Source organism: Artemia sp. Qi Xiang Cuo, chromosome 6, assembly GCF_049724085.1.
Source record: "Artemia sp. Qi Xiang Cuo chromosome 6, ASM4972408v1, whole genome shotgun sequence".
NCBI classification, from domain to species: Eukaryota; Metazoa; Arthropoda; class Branchiopoda; order Anostraca; family Artemiidae; genus Artemia; species Artemia sp. Qi Xiang Cuo.
This window is the reverse complement of record NC_142799.1, coordinates 24,440,735-24,462,190: the sequence shown is the minus strand read 5'-3', so window position 1 is coordinate 24,462,190 and position 21,456 is coordinate 24,440,735. Positions and strand designations below refer to the sequence as shown.

The 21,456-nt window shown below is 36.1% G+C and overlaps 2 protein-coding genes across 2 annotated transcripts in view; one reads left to right on the top strand and one right to left on the bottom strand.

Moving 5' to 3' along the window:
- Window positions 1–19,499, bottom strand: part of Eaf (ELL-associated factor) — a 30,019-nt gene extending 10,520 nt beyond the window's left edge. The window contains exons 1-4 of the mRNA XM_089090104.1: window positions 19,309–19,499; window positions 11,968–12,199; window positions 2,913–3,005; window positions 2,193–2,388 (exon numbers count right to left, since the gene is read on the bottom strand). Of these exons, the coding sequence (XP_088946230.1) occupies window positions 2,193–2,388; window positions 2,913–3,005; window positions 11,968–12,199; window positions 19,309–19,402 (615 nt within the window). The 5' untranslated portion in view covers window positions 19,403–19,499. The remainder of the gene's footprint in view (window positions 1–2,192; window positions 2,389–2,912; window positions 3,006–11,967; window positions 12,200–19,308) is intronic.
- LOC148951021 (uncharacterized) lies at window positions 6,277–11,320 on the top strand. Its single transcript, XM_089090334.1, has 2 exons — window positions 6,277–6,447; window positions 9,260–11,320. Exons 1-2 carry the CDS (start codon window positions 6,277–6,279, stop codon window positions 11,318–11,320), a joined length of 2,232 nt encoding a protein of 743 aa, XP_088946460.1.
- Window positions 19,500–21,456: the final 1,957 nt, after the last annotated feature.

The following is a 21,456-nucleotide window of genomic DNA, read 5'->3' as shown; positions in this document are numbered from 1 at the left end:
CAATTGCAGGTGCCGGCTTTCTGAAATCTCCAGTTATTTCCTTTGTGATATTACAGACTGTCCGACTGTCACCCTTGCTGGCGGCTGCCTCTGCTTCAGCCGCCTTTGTCTCAAGAAAGAGCCGTTTGTCAGCTCTGGTAGACTGCTTTACGGCCTTGTGGGCTTCCTTATATTTAGATTCCGAAAATCTTTGTACTCGACAGTGAACTCACTCTCGCATGATTCCAACATAATTTTGGCTTCTTTTCGGTCATTCATAAGTTTCCAAGATTTGTCGCTGATCCACTGCTCACTTTTCTTTTTTGCATACCCGATGTTTTCTTCGGGGGCACCCCGCACACATTGTACAATAGACTCCTATCTCTTGTTTACTGTTGCAGTTGTGTCTAAGTCGAAAGACTTGCAAACCCATTAAGAAGATTTATACAGTACGCTTGTCGAAGACTCTTGTCCTGGAGCTTCCGGACGTCAAAAAACTTGATAGGGTTTTTAGATTTCTTCACGGTCTTCAGCTTAAGTTTGAAACTGGCAATCACCAGTTGGTAGTCAGAATATGAATCTGCACCACGGTAAGTTCGCACTTCCTCCAGCAATCGTCTATGACGCTTTTTCACTAATATGTAGTCAATCTGGCTTCTTGTAACACCATCAGGTTAAGTCCAAGTATATTTGTGTCCTTCACGGTGGGGGAACCATGATCCACCTACTATCAGGCAATGGCTGGCACACATATCAACCAGACGCAATCCATTATCATTGATAACACCCAGGTCATGGCGGCCTAGCACATCAGGCGCAAAAGTATTATCACTACCAACTTTGGCATTAAAGTCGCAGCACACAACTAATACATCGTGCTCAGGTACTGTATTGAGTATGTCGTTCACATCACTATAGAAACTGTCTTTGGTGTCCCCAGCAGTATTGTTTGTGGGGGCATAGGCTGCAACAACAGCAAGTCTAGACTGGGAGCTTTCAAAGCGAGCCTTAAGAATTCGCTCATTCATAGGTACAAATCCCAACATCGACTGTTTTGCTTGTTTACTGACAACTAGGGCAACTCCGGCTTCGCGTCTCTTCTCTTTACCTGAGAAGACGACTACATAGTTGTCAACATATATTGAACCAGAGCCTGTCAGCCTGGCTTCAGAAATAGCTGCTATTTCAATCTTATATGATTGAAGAATTCTAATCACGCCCTCTAGACGACCTGGTTGTGTGTCAGGATTAACAGCCCTGACATTCCAAAAAGCAAGACGAAAAGGTTCACTCGCTGTCAAAAACCGAGTCTGGGGACGGTCAGTAGTCGTTACCAGAGAAATTAAATTATGTCTGAGGCTTTTCGTTGTCATTTCGAAAATCATCTAAAATTTTTACAGGGATAGGAGATTAGCCTATCACCTAACCCTCCTCCTTTCCTGGCTTGGGACAGGCTGCTCACCGAGCCCCGAGAGGGGCTTGTATTTTGATACAGGTTTTATTCAAACGTTAATGTATACGTCAAACTTTTAGACATTAAAAAGAACTTGAAAAGAATACTGGTTCTTTTGCATGAAATTATTAGCCAATAAAGTAAACAAAGTCTCTGATTCATAGCCTTTTTACAAGTGAATCATTTGTGGCATAACTAAAGAAAGTGTTGTTTTATGAAAAACATTATTTGTCATCAAATATTACCATGATGTCAAGTCTTGAAACTTATTTGGCAACTCCGGTTGAAGCTGGGATAGGGATTTTTCTTTATTAGCTGGCCAACAGACCAAGTAGAAGCTATAAACTGAATGAGATGGCTTAAGAGTGTTTGCCAGTGTCTTAACTTCAGGTGACTCAATACACTAACGAATCTGAACCACCTACCTATACACTAGCACCCACCCTACACTAGCACCTGTGTTTTAATAAATTAAAACACAATTTGACAATTGTCTCAGTTTTTCATATAAAGTTAATAAGACTATTCTCAGAACCTATTTGCGGGTTTACAAGGCATTGGGTAAGACCGAGCAGATAGGCCAATCAGAAAAAAACTCGAATAATAAAAAATTCAGTAAAATCAAAGTATAGTTAATTAATTATTGATTCATGTTAAGGATCCTCTCAAAACAAGGAGTAATATCAAAATAAGACAAACAAATTTTGGCCATCAAGCCAGTTTGACTAATATTGTATTGAAATAGGCTTTTAGGTACTACCTGATTTGCGTCTGGTGGTGCAGGCGAATCCAGAACCTCAGTTAGTACCAGAGCAGGCATACTTGAAGGTACCTTTGAAGGCTTAACACTACCTCTAGAACTATTAGCATGTGACGTACTTGGTGGTTTAATGACTCCATTTTTATGCGTGGGCGAAATCCTAGGGGGAGATACTTTTCGATGCTTCTGAGCTTCCCTGAAAGATAATAAATCATTAGTAAGCAACCAGAAAGGTTAAATACTTTCTTTTGTGATACGTCCTGTAGTGGTGAAGTGGGTTTGATCTCAGCTTTGTAATACAGGACCCAGAGTTCAGACCCACTGCAGGGCTCGACATTATTTTTAGCTAAACTAGCTGTGTGGTTAGAACGCTTGACTTACAAACCTGTGTTTGTAAGAACAGGGGTTCAAGTCCTGGTATCACTGATTACTTGGTTTGGAACGGGGTCAACGTCGTGATTCTGTAAGCTCAACCAGAGTCATCATTAGAGAAAGGAAAAGGGAGAGAGAGAGAGAGAGAGAGAGAGGGGCCATGCCGTGTCTGTTTTGCAAAGAATGGTAGCAAACCCGTCACCCAAACTTGCCACAGCTGGGCTCAAGTCCCAGAAACTGTACTGCCAAACAGAGCATCAATCTACTGTGCTACAATACAGTAAATGAAGATTTGCAAGAATGAATACAATATAAAATAAGCAACGTTATTATATTATAAATGCTTACTTGTGACTATGCTGCTTAGCATGCAACTTCTTAGTCCCAGCAAGAATGTCCATAGGAGGCATTGGTCGATTAATTTTGCTACTCCCTTCAGCTCTAAAGAAATAAACATTCATTAACTCACATACGACCATACAATTGATAAAACTTGATTCTATATGACATAAAGATGTAACAGATTTATGGCTTAACATATATGCCTATATGACGGAACACATATTCTATATGACATAACAGATTAGATATTATTGACTTCATTTGCAGTACAGGACACAAGTTCATCAATGCTTGTAGAATAGGGTAGCATTTTATTGTTTTGGAAAACTATAGTTTCTGACTTGACGAGTAAAAGCAAAATTGACAATGATGAACTCGTGATCTGTCATCGCTTTAAGGATGGCGATGAATAGCAGCTGAGTCTTCTCTTGTTGAAGATTGTTGGTACTGTAAGTAATAAGTTTATCCCCACTGATTCAATGGTTACATCTTCACCATTCTTTGTTACCATCTTGATATATTCTCAAGATTCTTGGACAATAATGCAAAAAGACATCTACATTATGAACATTAGAAGCCTTCTGAGATGATCGATTCACTTAATACTGATCACATGATGGCAGTCAGGCATGACCAAATAGTAAGATAGAATAATTTTATCCATAAACACATGTAAAAAGTATTAAAAAAAGAACAAATTGAACATCCCCCATTTGTCCCAATTTCTCAGAGTTTCTGGGAGGCGGCAGTGAGGAGTTGGAGCAATGAGAGAGCAGGACAAAATTGGCATAGGAAGGCAGGATGTAAGGAAACAAAGGAATATCTTCCGAAGTTCAACCCCACCCTGACTTAACATTTTCTATGACTGAAAAGGTCCAAGACAAGAACGGTTACAGAAGCCATAACAGGAATTGGAATTTTTGGGGAACATCTTTCCCAAATAGGGAGGGGTGAATCACCATTATGCTATAAATGCAAGATGGCCACTGTGGAAACAAGAAGACATCTGATAGAAGAATGTCTAGCTAGGATTAGACACTGGCTTGACAAGGAATATCTCCCAAAGTTCAAACCCACCCTGACTTAACATTTTCTATGACTGAAAAGATCTAAGACGAGAATGGTTATAGAAGCCATAATAGGAATTGGAAATTTCGGGAAACATCTTTCCCAAATAGGGAGGAGTGAATCCCCCTTATGCCATAAATGTGAGATGGCAAATGTGGAAATAAGAAGGCATCTGATAGAAGAATTTCCATCTAGGATTAGATAATGTTTTGATAAATTTCATAATATCGTTGTTAAGCTAGAGGAAATAGTAAGGGAAAGAGAAGTCTGACAGATGGCAAGATATATGGTAAAGGTGGGGAGGTTGAATCCTTCATTGGCCCCATCCCTCCAGCCATAAATGGAACATAGTTTTTGGGGTTTAATGTAATGAAGGCCTGAGCCTGAACTCACTGATAGTGGGTCCACCCCTCCTCCTAATAATACCAATAATAATAATAATCCCCCATCCATCTAAGTAACACTGAATCGTTTCAATATCCAAATTCCCTAAACACCAGAAGTCCCAATAGAGTGGCAAATCTTACCAGTCAGCAGAGCACTCCACAGTCTAATATAGGCATGATGACAATTAAAATCTGACATTAATGCAGCGAGTTTTTACCATTAAAAATAGAAATTTAGCTGGTTTGAAAAGTAATCAAAAAGAAAACAGTGAAGATGCTTGAAACTGAAAACAGAGGTAAGAAGTCTCAGAGCTATCACATGGTTTATAAAAACCACACTCTGAGCTAATTTTATACATTAAACTACTTATTAATACACGAAATCCCCCTTAGAAAGCATTTATAAGGATTTTGCTAAAAATGTATAGCCTACTACTGATGGGGAACATCTTGTTCTGTTTCATTCCATGGGTGATAAAAAAGCACAATCTTTGCTCTTTATAATTTTCATCAATGAAACATGTCCAAGCAATCTCAACCTTTCTTTCATTATAGCCCAAGAAAGTGGGATAGAACAATATTTTTTGCACAACTTCTTATTTGACATATGGGTAGTCAAACTTTCCAAATCATACCTGAGACCCATTATTAAAGCTGGTTTATCAATAAAATTGACAATGAAAACAGAAGTGTGGTCAATTGTTAAATACAATACTTTTTCAGTCATTGCCTGCAATAATTTTCTCATCCAGGCCTCTTTTGCTGCAAAGGGACTACCCAGGAACTCTTTCCCTACTAAAACACAGCATGTATAAAAAAAAAATCTGATACAAACCAGACATTAATGAGCTTAAATTTCTTGCCATGGGTATACAAATTGCTTGCTTGTACATTTCCCTATGACAGACTTATACCATAAAGGGCAAGTTATAAGATTATATATTTTAGAGTCAGAATTATACTATCCTCAACTTGGTGTACTTTTAAAATTATATGTAAAGCTAACTTGTTGCTATTGTGAAAATCAAATTTAAAATCCCCAAACCTGAAACAAACAGTAATAATTGTCTAACAGCACAAATAACCAGGAGTCAATACTTAAGTTTTTATATGTTGAAACTTTAATGAAAGTTAGCCAAAGCTATTTGAGAACAAGTCTTGCTTGGAATTACTTTCAGACATAGCCATATAAAAAGACAAAAATCAGCTGCAGAATTTACTTCTATGCCTAATAAAAATAAAGAAGAAAAACATTAAACAGACCTTGTCTTTTTCAGCTGTACATTTACACTGGTGTACTTTTAAAATTATATGAAAATCTAACTTGTTGCTATTGTAAAAATCAAATTTAAAATCCCCAAATCTGAAACAAACAGTAACAATTATCTAACAGCACAAGTAACCAGGAGTCAATACTTAAGTTTTTATATGTTGAAACTTTAATGAAAGTTAGCCAAAGCTATTTGAGAACAGGCCTTGCTTGGAATTACTTTCAGAATTACCATATAAAAACGACAAAAATCAGCTGCAAAATTTACTTCTATGCCTAATAAAAATAAAGATGAAAAACACTAAACCAGTGCTGTAACTTACTTGAAGTACTTTTACTTCAAGTACTACTTAAGTAAAATTTTCAAGTACTTGTACTTGTACTTAAGTACAAATTCCACAGAGTACTTATTACTTGTACTTCAGTAAAAAATTGCAGCTACTTATTACTTCAAGTTGCAAATAAAAGTCAAGTACTGTTTCAAATACATTACGAGGAACCGTTCCATTTTTTTTTTTTTTTTTTTTTTGCAAATTTTTAATTTTATGGTTGTGCTGCGTATTGGTTTCGTTTCGTAATTGCTGTGGTTTTCCGTTTCCGTCGAGCGCATTTCAGAAGAAGAAGAAACAAGGTGTCACAAAAAAAAATGGCTGACGCAGGCAAACAACAATTACCGTTTATTCTTCAAGGCAAATATTTTTCTGTAAAAGGAAAAATCGAAAAAGATGGCGCACTGAGTGCATGGTGCAAGAACTGTCCCAACAGGGTTCTCAAAGGACACCTGCATGCACCTTCAAATTTCCACAAACACTTGCGTGTAAGTCTCCTTGTCCTTTTTATGTCTGTTTGTACTTTTTTTCTCTCTTAAACTTTGACAGGTATCACCATACAGATAGCCCAGTAGTTTCCTTACAACACAACCTACACATCATACGCAACTTTAATCTGTTTGTTGTTTTGGTCTATTCGGATATCGTTCAGATTGGATTGAACAAACCTAGGCTAGAGTTGTGTAGCCTGGATCTCCTGTAGGCTAAGCTTACTGTTAATCCAGCATTATGAAATTAATGCACAATTTACCCCACACCTAGCTTGATTAACTTCACCTCAGGAGAAGAATGTTCAACGAACCAGAATGGGCCGAAATTAGTTGTGGTAGGCTAGGTGTCATTCAAAAGGGTCTCGGAACCAGCAACCAGCAGCTTTACATTTACGAAAACTAATGGATTGCTATGAGCCTTGGCTTCTCTGTGTTAATCTTGAGGCTAAGTTGTGTATTGAGATTGTTGTGTATGAGGCTGATTGGGATTGGAATAATTGTTATAGAATGTAGAATTCATATATAATTTTTGTTTTTGTGTGTGTTTTCCATTTGCAGAACTGCAGAACTTGCAGAACTTGCAGAACTTGCTAATTTGCAGAACTCAAAGGAAGTATCAAATTTTCTTGAACAAGTAGGCTAGCCTAGGCTATTTGATTAGGCTGAATATTTTAGCCATATGGATTGCTGAATGTTTTGAATGCATTGATAGTTAATAGTAAAGTCTAATGACAAATACACAATTTAGTTTAAGCATAGCCTAGGCTAATTCTAGAAAATACTGCCCAATCTTAAACACATGATCCTATAGGCCTTGTAGGATACAAAACCACTCAAACATAAATAGATTCAATCCCAGACATGTGCTGTAAAGAAAAAATAGGCTACTAGGGTTTGCTAACTTTTCTTTAAGCTTAATTTTCAGTATAAAAAAGTTTCTGAGATCAAATTGAGCTAATCCCAACAAGGTAATCTAAATCTATACATATGCAAGACTAAGAGCTTGCTTGGAAATATAGGCTCTATTTGAATCAAATTATGCTCGGTTGCTTGTCCAAAGTTAGTGATTATCCAAACACCAGGGGTGCTTGGATAATATACCCAGTTCTTCATCAGCAGCTGATGTGTATTACCAAATAAAGCTAGTTTAAAGAAAAATCAAACTGTTTTGTTAAGCCTAAAGGTGTATCTGGCTTTGTGGGGGAATAGACAAGGAAATAGAAAATCTAATGGTATATTTCATTTTTTTCTTTATCTGATTTATCCCCTTTAATAAATATTAGAGCTAAAAATATGTTTTGCTATTACTAGGCCTAGACTAGTCTATACTTACAAAGCCTATCTTTAGTCTACTAAAAATTTCATTTTCCTGACCTAGCCCCATTTTCCATTTCCTGACTTGAAGTAAAATCAAGTAATTGGAAGCATTGCATCAAGCCACAATGTCCATTGGGCTTGTATAGCCTAAGCTTAATAGGCTTGCCTGCTTGTGATCTACTGATCCATCCATAATTAATACACCAGCATTCAAACATTCAATTAGATTTTCATCCACAAATATATTGTCAATTAGTGTTGCAGATTTCCCAGTAACTCATGTAAGGATAGTTATCAGTGGATATAGAAAAGAAGAAATTACTAAATTGAGAAAATCTGGACAATCTGAACTTTTAAGGAAGTCAGTATTGAAATCTCCCATTTGCACTTTATATTTATGTTCACTATTAAAATTTTAAATTAAATTATCCATCTCCCTTATAAAAATTTAATTTTATGATATTTTATATAATAAACCACTTGTTATTTTTTTTTTATTTATATAATAAAAAAACAACTATATTTTTTTTTTATAAAAATTAAAGATTTTTTTATAGTATCAAATTTATTTTCTGGGTTATAGGCATTTTGTTGAGATTGAGAAGCTAGTATAGCAGGAATGTTAATTTTTCCCATTAAATTTAATGTATTAATAGGGAAATCCTGAGACCTAGGCTATTTGTTACATAGGCCAGATATCCCAGGCTACATACCTTATTGTATTTTCAGTTAACCTGCTTCCAGTTTAACTGCAGCTCAACTAATGCCTGGATATGTCCATAAGCTATTTACAAGTTTGATGATAGGCTAGTTGTTATATTACTATGTTTCTATATTGCTAACAACTCAGTTTATTTCTGGACAAATTTTCGGTTGATGTTGATGTTTCAACGATGCTGCAGAAACATGAGGGTTCATTGCTTTTTTGCAGAGGATGGTCCAAGTTTAAGCTGCAAAAAGGTTTTCTATGGTGATCATTGTAATCGTTGAATCTGCAGTAATGTGAAGGTTTGTTGTTATTGTGAAGGATCCACCAAACCCAGTCAGGAACTCGTATTTTGAGACTATTGCCGGATACAAGGAAGTTCACCTAATGAGAGGATATGTCTCTAGTTAGTAAATGTCTGAAATGAGATTATTCCCAAGTAAAGGAACCTTCCACTCAGGAGGAGAATGTGAAGATCTCCTCCTGAGAGGTATATGGCTGTACCTGGGACCTGGGAATCATTTCATTTTGGGCATTCACTGACAAGCAGGTGACAAGGGACATATCCTCAAATTAGGTGAACTTCCCTCTATCAGGTGATGGTCTCAAAGTAGTTGAGTTCCTGACTGACAAAACCAAACCATCAAACCTTCAGAAAGTGATGGTTCATTCATATTTGTTATACTTGTTATACTGCAGTTTCAATGTTCAGTGGATCCTGTGGAAAAGCAATGAGCCTTTGGATTTGATTCATATAGCAAAACTAAACATTATGTCTGCTTTCAGACGGCTCATCCTTCAACCTATGTTGAATTCTCCAAAGTGAACACTAGGAAAAAAAGGAGGAGAGATGGAGAGGAGCAGACCATTGATTCTGCTGATGACGCAACCGATGAAAGCATCCCCGAGCCTAAGCAAGAGGATACACCTTTTTCTTTCTTTGAAAAAAAGAAATGTACGAAAAAAAGGGCTGATGAGTTGATTATGAATTACATAGTGTCTGACATGCGCCCACTCTCTACAGTGGAAAGTCATGCATTTAAGCAAATGATTCTGGGGATAAACCCAAGTATCGGACCAATAATGTCAAGGAAAACTCTGGCCGGTAAAATTGATGAGTCTCTGTTAGTTGTAAAGAAAGAAATGATTCAGCTCTTTGAAAAAGTAGACTATGTCACTATGACGTGTGATATCTGGTCTTCTAATAATAAGAGCTTTATTGGAGTAACAGCTCATGTGTTAGATAGTCAAAACAAATTTGTGCCTATGGTGCTTGCAGTTAGAAGGTTTGCTGGAGCGCATACCTTCGACAGAATTTCAGACTTGCTGTTTGCAATATTTCGTGAATATGGTCTTGACAAGAATCTGAGCAAAATTCGGGCAATTGTAACAGACAATGCTTCAAACTTCGTCAAAGCTTTTAAGGAGTTAGGAAAATCAAAGGAGCAAGAATCCAGCTCTGAGTTTGCAACCAGTGAGAGTGACACACCTGATGAAGAAAGCATGGATTCCGAATCCGAAGAATTAGATGTTGTTGACGTTGGTAAGATCTTTGACAGGGTGAATGTGACTGATGTCGGGGAACCAGAATTGGGTTCTAGTGTCAATCCCAGAAGTGGTGCACAAGACCAAGATGAACTAGAAGCAGGGGTTAGAGGGACCTCTGATAGTTATTCTGATCTTCCCGACCGTATTGTTAACACAAATGATGACGATAGCGATATTTCTGAGCCCGAAGGGAATGATGGCAGATCGGACTCATTAGGTAATATAGGTATGTACTTACCTCCACACTTTCGCTGCTCTAGTCATACCCTGAACCTTTTGGCCACCACAGATGCCAAGTATGCTTCAAATACGGACGTGAGTTACAAAAGAAATCTGCAGAGTGTCAAGAGCAAGTGTCAGGGCTTATGGAATTCCCTAAGCCACAGCTCAAAAAACAATGACCTATTGAAAGAGGTCTTCGAAAAAAAGCTGATAAGACCCAACGCAACAAGATGGAATTCTGAATACGATGCACTGAAAAGAATTCTTGAGTGTCACATGGCTGGAAAGCTCTCAGCAGTGTGTGATGTCTTGAAAAAACCAAGATTCAAAACAAGTGAGCTTGAATTTCTTGCTGAGTACGTCTCAGTCCTTGAGCCCATAGCAATCGCCCTAGATATGCTTCAGGGTGAGGAGAAAGCCTATTTCAGGACTGTTCTCCCAACTATCAAGTGCTTGGAAAGGAAGTTGGTGAAGTTGCACCAAAGTGTCAAACTCACAAGGGTCTTAACCCAGACGCTGCTCGAAGGACTTGGAAAAAGATGTCCGTTTCTCAGTGGATCTCCAAAGGTTCATTCGGACTACCATCTTGCTACGTGGTCATTGCCGTTTTTCAAGGACAAGTTTGGGAAAGAAGAACACAAGGAACTGGTGCTGGGTTTGATGACAGAGGAGGCCATAACAATGAAGCAGAAAATGGGTGCCACTAGTGAAAAAAGCAGTGGCATAGTTCTTGAGAGATCTCCTGAGGCTTTTTTTGACTTTTCGGACGACGAATCAGGAACAAGCACTCAGCAACCAACTGTGGCAAATACGGTCAAGATCGAGATTCTGAGATATCTCAGTGATTCCCGAAAGACTCTCTCGATCTTACAAGAGTACCCGGCAGTGAATTCAGTGTTTCGGAAGTATAATTGTATGCTTCCTACATCGGCCCCAGTTGAGCGTCTCTTTTCGAAAGGTGGCATTATAATGAGTCCAAGGCGTAATTCCTTGGCGGACGGAAGGTTTGAGAGCCTCGTTTTGTTGAAAGCCAATGAGAAATTCAAGGTTTTTCAGCAAAATATGGACGTAGTTTGAGAGTTCGTTTTACTGTTTTGATGGTTTCCTTTTCAACCTATTTTAATGTCACCTTTTGAAAAGCAGATGTCAGAATCAGCTCCTTTTGCGAAACTGTCTTTGAAGAATGGCACTGAGCGACTGAACCTGACTATATATACCGTATGTGGTAAGACGATTTTCTGACTGAGTGAATCGCTGGAAGATCCGTTGAGAACGGGATATTTATTTCCGTTTCTTTCCAGCTTTTTTTTTTTACCTTAATGATGTTGATAATGCTGGAAAAGTAGAGTTGGAAAAAACACACCTTTTCAATTTGATTCTGTTTTTGTACTCGTTCTTTAATATAAGAAATGAAACCATTAAGTTAACCTGAGTGTCAGTGGCGTAAGTGTGTGATTGTTGTGATGGAAAGAGCCTCCCATGGAATAATTCCCTTTTTTTTTTAGCTCAATAGTAATTTTAACATCATATAATTTGATTACTTGAAGTAGTACTTGAAGTACTACTTAAGTACTATTTCAGACTACTTATTACTTGAACTACTTAAGTACAATTTTGGTGGATTACTTGATACTTGATACTTAAGTAAAAAAATTGATAGTACTTGGTACTTGTTACTTAAGTAAAAATTTGGAGTACTTGTTACAGCACTGCACTAAACAGACCTTGTCTTTTTCAGCTGTACATTTACACCAAGTCTTTCCAGCGTAATTTCTCCAGTCTTATGGTCAATAATTAATATACACTCTTTTGTATAAGGACGTTTTGACCCTTTGAATACAGTATGGGTAGTGCCTGAACCCTCTAAATGAGGAACTGTCACTGAGACTTCATTGCTGGTTCCAATCTCAAGATCTGCCATTTGGGATGTATCAACACTTGCTGGTTTAAAGTCATCTACAAAAATATATTCCCAGTAGAAAAATCATAGATTATCCCTAATAGAAGAATAAAAATAATCACTAACAGAAAAATCCCTAAAAAACACCTAATAGAATTGCAACAAAGATATATTAATTGTTTATTAAATTACTTTATCCTACTATATACTTTATCTATTTACTATATCTTAATCTGTTACATTATATTCACTATATGTTTAAATTTATTTTATCTATTTACTACAAAGCATAGTGACTTTATCCAACTTATTTACTAAACTACTGAATCACTAAAAAAAGGAAAAAAAAAAAAAACTACAATAGCCTATATAAGGGAAAAACAGAAATGATTGAACTAGGGAACAAAATAAGTCAAGCTAATTGAACTTTATGAAGTGCTAAAATTTGAAGTTTGCTAAAAAAAAATCTCTTTTGAATATGACTTTTGTAAATAATATTATAAAGCAATTATTATTAGTAGTAAATTGCTCCACAATTTTTTTCACTTGGAACTCTTTGTCACTCAGCACAGTCACCAGTTTTCTCAGAATAATTTTAGGAATCCATTAAAATTCGAGGATATATCAGATAAAATCTATTAAAATATTCTATTACTTTAAGGATCCATTAGAATTACCTTAATTTGCACTCCAGAGTGAAATAAAGTCCTATGTTGAATCAGTTTGGCTCCATTGTTGTGGTGGTAGTTGAAACACTACAAAAAATACAAAAAAGAGGGTTGTGACAGTGTTTACAGCCCAGTGACAGGCCTTCCAACTAGAAGAGTGCTAGGATAGATGCATTTAATCCCACTTGGTAACAGTGACCAAAGATAGGTAGGATCCAGGGGACCATTTTCTGTGGTTTAGAGTAGACACCACCACACAATATTAATTTCTGATAGAGTATGTGAGTTAGTTGGGTATGACAAGCATGTGAGTTAGTTGGGTATGACAAGCAGCATCAGCATCCCAGCCCAACTCCTTCATATATACATATTAATCACGATTTATGAGACAAAGATGATGGGCAGCTCTAATTGCATCTTGAAGATTTGGCTTCCCACTTGTTGTATCCTTTTGAAAACTTTGGCTGATGTTGAAGACACAGTCTCTCACTTAAACACTTCCAATGATTAATGAAGATTTGGCTAAAAAAGGCTTGTATGATTTTGCAGTTAACTCTGGGCTTATGAAGCTTCTTAGAGTGACATTATGTTTGTCTTTCTTTGGGTAACTGAGTAAAGAACTTATTTTGGGGTTGGTCAGTATATTTATATGTGATTAGCAAGTCACTGTGCTAGCATTGGAAGGTCAAAGATGGGAGTTTTAGGGTAGATAGCCTTTCACTATATGGTTTCAAACCAAGATGCACTTGGTGGTCCTCCTTTTCACACCTTGAATCAGCTGTATATCTCTTTTGCAAAAGGACCAGCAAGGCAGGTTCTGAAGTCAGTAACTGGTTTCACAATTGCCTTATATAGATTCAAGCAGATTCCATGTGATTGGCTAGTAATTGTTCTATTGAGTCCAATGCTTGAATTTGCTCTTGAAACAGTTTGTGTAGTGTTTATAGAGTTTTAGGTTATCCATAGTAACTCCCAGGTCTTTACCACAGGCACAAATTAGGAGAGGAATGGGGTGATGATGTCTGGTTATCATTAATGGTATATTGGTGCTGATGATTATTGTAACCAAAATGAATGGTGACACATTTTGATACATTAAAAGAGAGAAGCCAGCTGTCCAGCCATGTCTGTATGTGATCAAGGTTGGATTGTATTGATGATTTGTTGGATACACCAAATAGATTTAAATCATCAGTGTAAAGGGTTAAGTGGTTGCTAACTTTGGGTATCATATCATTAATATAAGGAAGAAACAATGTAGGTGCAAGATCCATTCCCTGGGGAATACCACTTGGGACTTTACAAGGCTTTGAGTAGGTATATTTGCCATCTGTTGTGAAGAGCTGTACAGTTTGAGATCTACCAGCCAGGAAGTTCATTAGCCAATCTACTAATTCTTGGTTGATATTTGTTGCTGTTAGCTTAAAACAAAGACAGTTAATTAGGGCCTTGTCAAATGCTTTGGCTAGGTCTAAAAGAATCAAATCAACATGAAAGACTTTATCCAGGAACTGGGCAACTTGTTTGTAAGTATCTAGAGGGTTAGTTTCTAGATTATCCTGCAAGAAAGCTGATTCATGTTGGATATAATTTCATTATTGACAAGGTGTTGAAGAAGTGCATCATTAATACCCCTCTCAAAAACTTTTGCAACAGCAGACATGAGGCTGATAAGTGTACAATTTTCTGCTTTGGATCTATCCCCTTTTTAAAGATAGGCATGATATAGGCTAGTTTCCATTGGGAGGGGGCTCGCTTATGATCAAGGGAATGTTAATAAAAGTAAAGCCAATGCAGGGGCAATTTCATGGGCAGCCTCTTTTAGCAGAAGGGGATGAATATTGTAAAGACCAGCAGTCTTGTTGATGTCCAGGCTCTTGAGTAATTTTTTAACCATAGATACAGTAACTGTAATACAGCTTGTTTGCTTCTGGATGTTGTTTGTTATGTAACCTACACAACATAACATAACATATGACAGCACTAGATCCTCAAGGTCCAAACTGGTGGTGTTGTTGTGCTTTCAATTGGAAATGGAAACATTATCAGGTTCATTAGTGAAGACTGATGCAATTTGCTCAATTAGAAGATCAGCAATACTTTGGGTGCCAGGGACTTTGTTTTAGTCCCTTGTTATTAAGCATTTTATGGATCTCAAGTTGTGGTCTCTGCTAGATACATAGTTCCAGAATTTTTTGGGATTCAACTTAGTTTGGTTGGCAAGTCTTGGCTTGAAAATTACAGTACAGTTGTTTGGTAAGGTTCCTTAATTTATTTTGGGCTTTAACATATTTTTCATAATGACCTGGCTTATCCTTTTTTTCTCCAGTGATGTTTATTTAAGTTTGTCTGTGGTCTTATGCTAGCTGTCATATATGATAAGGTCTTATGCACAGGAAAAAAAAAATATTGTGTTCTATTGCTGTGTCTCCATGACTATAGATTGGAATTTCTATAGCTTGGGTACTCCCAGAAAAGCAACCATGATACTTGAAAATAACATAAAACAAAGAATCTGATGCTTTTATTATATTAAGATGTTTCCTTTAGAAGAGCCCCTCTTCTATAATGTTGGAATGTTTTTTCAACAAGAAAAGTGGCACAGTTAGGAGATGAAAAACAATTTTAGCCTTAAAGCTGTATTCCTGCTCTCTAGAAGGAAAGACAAATACCATTCTGAAAACTTCTTTAAAACACTTCAACATACTGACTAAGCTAGGGGAAAGGTTTGAAGTAGCAGCTCTCCCAAAGCAGATATGCTAAAACATAGAGATAATTTTATATTGCTAGTGTTACGTTCATTTTTATGATTTTCTCTGTCTTTCTGACAATTCATTTGATATTTCACTTGACAATTCATGTGTTTTTGACCTGTCTCTCTTTAAAAGCTTTACCATTGACCTCCTAATTGTTGAATTTATACCCTGAATATTATAGCCTATAGGCTAGACTACAAATTTTCTAGGTAAAGGTTAAGAATATTGGCTCTTTAGAAGGAGACATGCTAGAAAAAAATTAAAGACATTTCTAGATTGTTTATTTAGTGATCATTTTCACAGCTTTGTTTGCATTTTTGACAATTCAGCCTTAGTCCCCCTCAAAACAAAGATTAGAAATGATAGAAGTCTTACTTTGTGATATATGCTGATTAACAAATTATATTTTCTTGTTTTTTTCCTTTTTCATCCATGTTTTAAATCATTTTTTTAAAATAAAATAAAGCCTTTTCAGAATTATAGAATCATAAGAAATATGATTTATTACAACCTGTTTATGGTTATGATTACAGGCTATAACCTTTGGCTATGATTTTTAAGACATAAATGATTTGTGAGACCACACTGGGTAATCATGATAAAACGAAGAAATTGTAAATAAGAGAAAAACAAGGATTATACAAGCCAGTGAAAAATATGGACTAAAATGCAAATATTTTGGTCAAGACCTATGCTTGACCATCCCCAGCGCAAGATAATAAAATAAAAATTACTAATAAAAATCCAAGGATACAATAAAAAAATTTCAAACCTTAAAACAAAGCACAACTAAAATTTTAAGACCATTTCCACATAACAATGAAAGGGTTACCCTTTCACTGTTACATGGAAAGGGTCTTCAGCCTAATACATGGAAAGGGTTATCTATAGCCTAATGTCCTGGAAAGATTTAGCTCTAATCCAAGAAGATTGATTAATGCTGAAGCTTATTGATAATTTTTGCTGATTAGGCTACTTAGCCTATTAATAAAGATTTCATAGGTATGATAAAAACTTGCTGGCACATAAGGTTTTATGAACTGCCAATATAACTTCAGCCCTTCATCACAGAATCAGCTGCCCTCTCCTAGAGAAGCTATGGTAAAATTCTACTTTAGCTACTTTTGGCTCTCTTGGAAAGGCATAAGGTTAGGAAAATGAAACTTTCAGGGATGGGTCTACAGACTAAAGTATGGGTAAAATTCTACTTTAGCTACTTTTGACTATCTTAGAAAGGGGTTAAGAAAATGAAACTATCAGGGATGGGTCTACATGACCTATTGAAATTTTGACAAAACAACATTTTACCTGAATTTTCAGTTGTAAGTTTCTTTTTCTATGGCTTTAGTTCTGAAAATGCAACTCCTGTTATTTGAGTAGGATTTTAAGCTACATTAGTGTTTTTTTTACAAAATTTAGGAAATGAATTTGAATATCTTTAAAACTTTATACATTGGGATTGAGCAAAGTTGTGAAACTGAAAACAATTATGTTGTACTTAATTGAGGCAGAAGATATATTTTGCTAGGTTTCAGTTTTAAAACACTCTGAGTTTTAAAGATCATCAGAGGTCAGGACCCTTTAGAGGGAGAAGGAGTGGATTTAGGTACTTTAAAATAGCTTCCAGGGACATACTTTGGCATGTAGACCCCTCCATGGAAGTTTTATTTTCCTAACCTAACCCCTTTCCAAGATTGCCAAAAGTAGCTAAAGTAGAATTTGCTGGGAAGGTATTTTGAAGTACCTATCTCTACTCCTTCTCTCTCTAGAGGGTCCTGAAATTGCCTACATAACAGGTCTGTACCTTTTGAAACTTTGACAAAAAAAATATTTTACCTTAATTGTCAGATATCAGTTTCTTTTTCTTTGGCTTTAGTTCTGAAAATGCAATTCTTGTTATTTGAGTAGAATTTTAAGCCATATCAATGTTTTTTTTTTTCAAAATTTAGGAAATTCACTTGCACATATTTAAAAATTTATAAATTGGGATTGAGCAAAGTTGTGAAGCTGGAAACAATTTTATTGTACTTCATTTAGGAAGAAGATCTAAAGGTTTCACTTTTATAATACAAAGATTTTTAAAGGTCATCAAAGGTCAGGACTCTCTAGAGAGAGAAGGAGTGGAGGTAGGTACTTCAAAATACCTTCCAGTGACATACTTTAGCCTGTAGACCCATCCCTGAAAGTTCCATTTTCCTAACCTAACCCCTTTCTAAATTAGCCAAAAGTAGTGGTAAATTTTCAGCAGTTCATATTATTGACTTACAAATACAGTGAACATACTTCTCAATGCCCCTTTTTATGCTCTTTACAAATATAATAATCATTTTTGTCCAAAATGAACTTTACCCCTACCCCTATATATACCAATTCAGGGTATATATTTGCACATTAGGGGGAGTAGGGGTAAAGTTTAAACTTACCTCTTATTTTCATTAGAAATAAACTTTACCCTATCCCCCTAATGTGCAAATATATACTCTAAATTGGTAAATTTTAAAAAAAAAGGCAATTGTTAAAAAAGGCATCAAGTAGTATGTTCACTTTATTTGTATGTCAATAATATGAACTGCTGAAAATTTACCAAAGTAGGCCTAGCTAAAGTAGAATTTTACCGAAGCTATATATACCCATGTGAGTTAATACAGAAATTTACCCTGTAGCCTAGCCTAAATCTAAACTATCCCAAATAAATAGTTCTCCTGGCTCAATGTAACAAGCTTCAAGAGCACAATTTGGTAATTTTTTTGTTATTCATATTATTGACTTATGAATAAAGTAAACATACCACTTGATACCTTTTTTATGCTTTTTCTAAATATAATAATCATTTTTTTTGGAAATGAATTTTACCCCCACCCCTATATATACCAATTCAGGGTATATATTTGCAAATTAGTGGGGGGGGGAGTTTAAACTTACCTCTCATTTACATAAGAAATAAAATTGGTAAAATTCTACTTTAGCTACTTTTGGCTATCTTGGGAAGGGGTTAGGTTAGGAAAATGAGACTTTCAGGGATGGGTCTACAGGCTAAAGTATGTCCCGGGAAGGTATTTTGAAGTACCTACCTCCACTCCTACTCCCTCTAGAGGGTCATGAAATTTGCCTAGCCTACATGACATCAGTTATCAGTTTCTTTTTCTCTGGCTTTAGCTCTGAAAATGCAATTTCAGTTATTTGAGCAGAATTTTAAGACATATAAATAGTTTATTTCCAAAATTTAAGAAATGTATTTGCATATCTTTAAAACCTTAAAAATTGGGATTGAGCAAAGTTGTGAAGCTGAAAACAATTTTGTTGTACTTCATTTAAGCAGAAGATCTATTTTGCAAGGTTTCACTTCTATAACTCACATATTTTTAAAGGTCATCAAAGGTCAGGACCCTCTAGAGGGAGACAGAGCGGAGGTGGATACTTCAAAATACCTTCCCAGGACATACTTTAGCCTGTAGACCCATCCCTGAAAGTTTCATTTTCTTAACCTAACCCCTTTCCAAGATAGTCAAAAGTAGCTAAAGTAGAATTTTACCATAAAATTTACCCCCACCCCCCTAATGTGCAAATATATACCCTGAATTGGTATATAGGCTCTATAGGCTAGGGGTGGGGGTAAAATTCATTTCCAACAAAAATGATTATCATATTTGGAAAGAGCATAAAAAAGGCATCAAGTGGTAGTCAATAATATGAACAACAAAAAATTTACCCACAATTTTACTTAAGATTTATGCAACTTACATTTCACAGTGTGGAAGGGTGAATCTTTTTTGTAGAGTGAGGACCCCAATTTCAGCTCTTTGATCTCATTGCTAAGCCCAAGTTTGTCCACCATTCTCAATGTAGGCCAATGAATCAAAGGTTAAATATATTGAAGAATTTTCCACCTGAGATATTCTCAGGAGTCTCACCAAACACTTTTTTTAGTGGCAAAACTGTAGCCAGGGTTGCCACATAACGAAATATAATCACCAGTTTTTCACCAAGAAAATCACAGATTATCAAAAAAATCACCGAAAATCGGTGGTCAATAATGATGAGCTTTACACCAAAAAGATGCGTTGAGCACCCTGAGCTAAGACATTGTGTTTTTCAAAGTCCGTCAACTGCTCAAGAAGGAAGAGAATTTATACCTAAAACCGGAATTCCAGGCAAAGACTGAAATTATTACCTGAAATTCTGTTACTGGACATGAAGAGCTTTTTATTTACTTAACTACTATTATACTTTTATTTGTCTTTACTTTGCAAAATCTTTTCTTTTTTCTAGGCTTCTATTCAAAAGAATAACCCCAATAATCCTCTTTTGTCCTCAAATCGAATGTTATTTGCTTATGAGCGTTTTTAATCACCCTGCCATTGTTGGTATCCTTAGTGGCATACTTTAACTCTGAAAAGGACGACTCAAATGGTGTCAATTTCTTATATATTTATTTTACTTCAGGAAAATTGTCGTGGGTCAAGTTTAAGCTGAAATATCACATAAGCGGTGATAAATCTTATTTCACTGATTCCTTAGACGAGAGCCACTTGGTTTTTTGAGATTGTTAAGTCCCTTGAAAAAGACCTAGCCTAGGCTACTGAATAAATGTTCATGTGGGACTGCATTTTTTACCTGAGAATTTTTTTTTTCGTTTCTGAGCCTCAATCCTTTTTTATCACACATGGGACATACATGTATGTATTTATAAATTAAAATTTGTAACTATAGGGAAGCCGATTACCAAGCTAAAAGGATACACAGAAGCCCTAAATAACGCCACTCTTAAGAAATAACGAATAAAAACAAGACATAAAATATGAAAGTCACCGATTATTTCACCTCAGTAAGACAGCAAAACCAATCATGCATAGAATATCAACCAATTTTGTAAAAAATCACCAAATTAAATGAAAATCACCAGAAATCACCAGATTAAAAAAGAAGTTTAACCAGAAATCACCAGATTCAAGAAAATCACCAGGAGGATAAAAAATCACCAGATCTGGTGATAAATTACTAAGGGTGGCAACCCTGATTGTAGCCTAGACTCTGGTTTCGGTTTCTTCTCTTTGTTGATGAAGTTAGTTAGCGCGATTGCCCAACACCTTTGTAGCGAAGTTTCAAAACTTAGGCTTTATTTCATATTTAAATGTAAAAATGGTAAATTTTCAATTTAAAACATGATTTAGCAAGCATAAAAGTGGATAACTTAATTGATGCTTTTTTTATGATCTTTTAGCATTCAATTGAATTCTCTGGAATTGGATTTAGGATTCTCCGTCCGAGAGGGCAAAGGTTCGAATCCTAGTGTATCCAATTATTTGGTTTGGGATGGGGGCCAGTGGTATGACTCTGTAAGCTCAGCCAGAGTTGACCCAGCTCTAAATGGGTACCTGGAGAAATCTGGAGAAGGTAAACAGGAAGGGTGTGCGAAAGCACAGGATGGTTGGCCCCGAAAACCCCATTGCATTTCCTGGCTGAAGGGCCAAAAAATGGAGATCAGCACTGCTGGTAAGGACTGTAAAGTTCAATGCCGTATTATTCACCTTTTTTTTTGCCTTCAATAATCACTTCTGGGGGCAGCTCCTTACAATATACCCTGACGCCACACCAATTTTCTTTCCGGTAGCAAAAAGCTTATTTTAGGGAAAGCATCGTTGGGCTCCCGGATGAAAGTGATTTTTCTAATTACAAAGGAGTTTCAAATTCATTCAAAAAACCCCGAATGACATATTTTTTGGATCCGAATAAAAAAAAGAAAAGAAAAAGAAACATTAAACAAGATTCACAAAGAAAAAAAAAATCAATATGCAACAAGTTTCACGAAAAAAAATCCACATACAACAAGTTTCATGAGGAAAAGATCAACATACAACCAGTTTTATTCAACCTGTTGAATGAACTTGT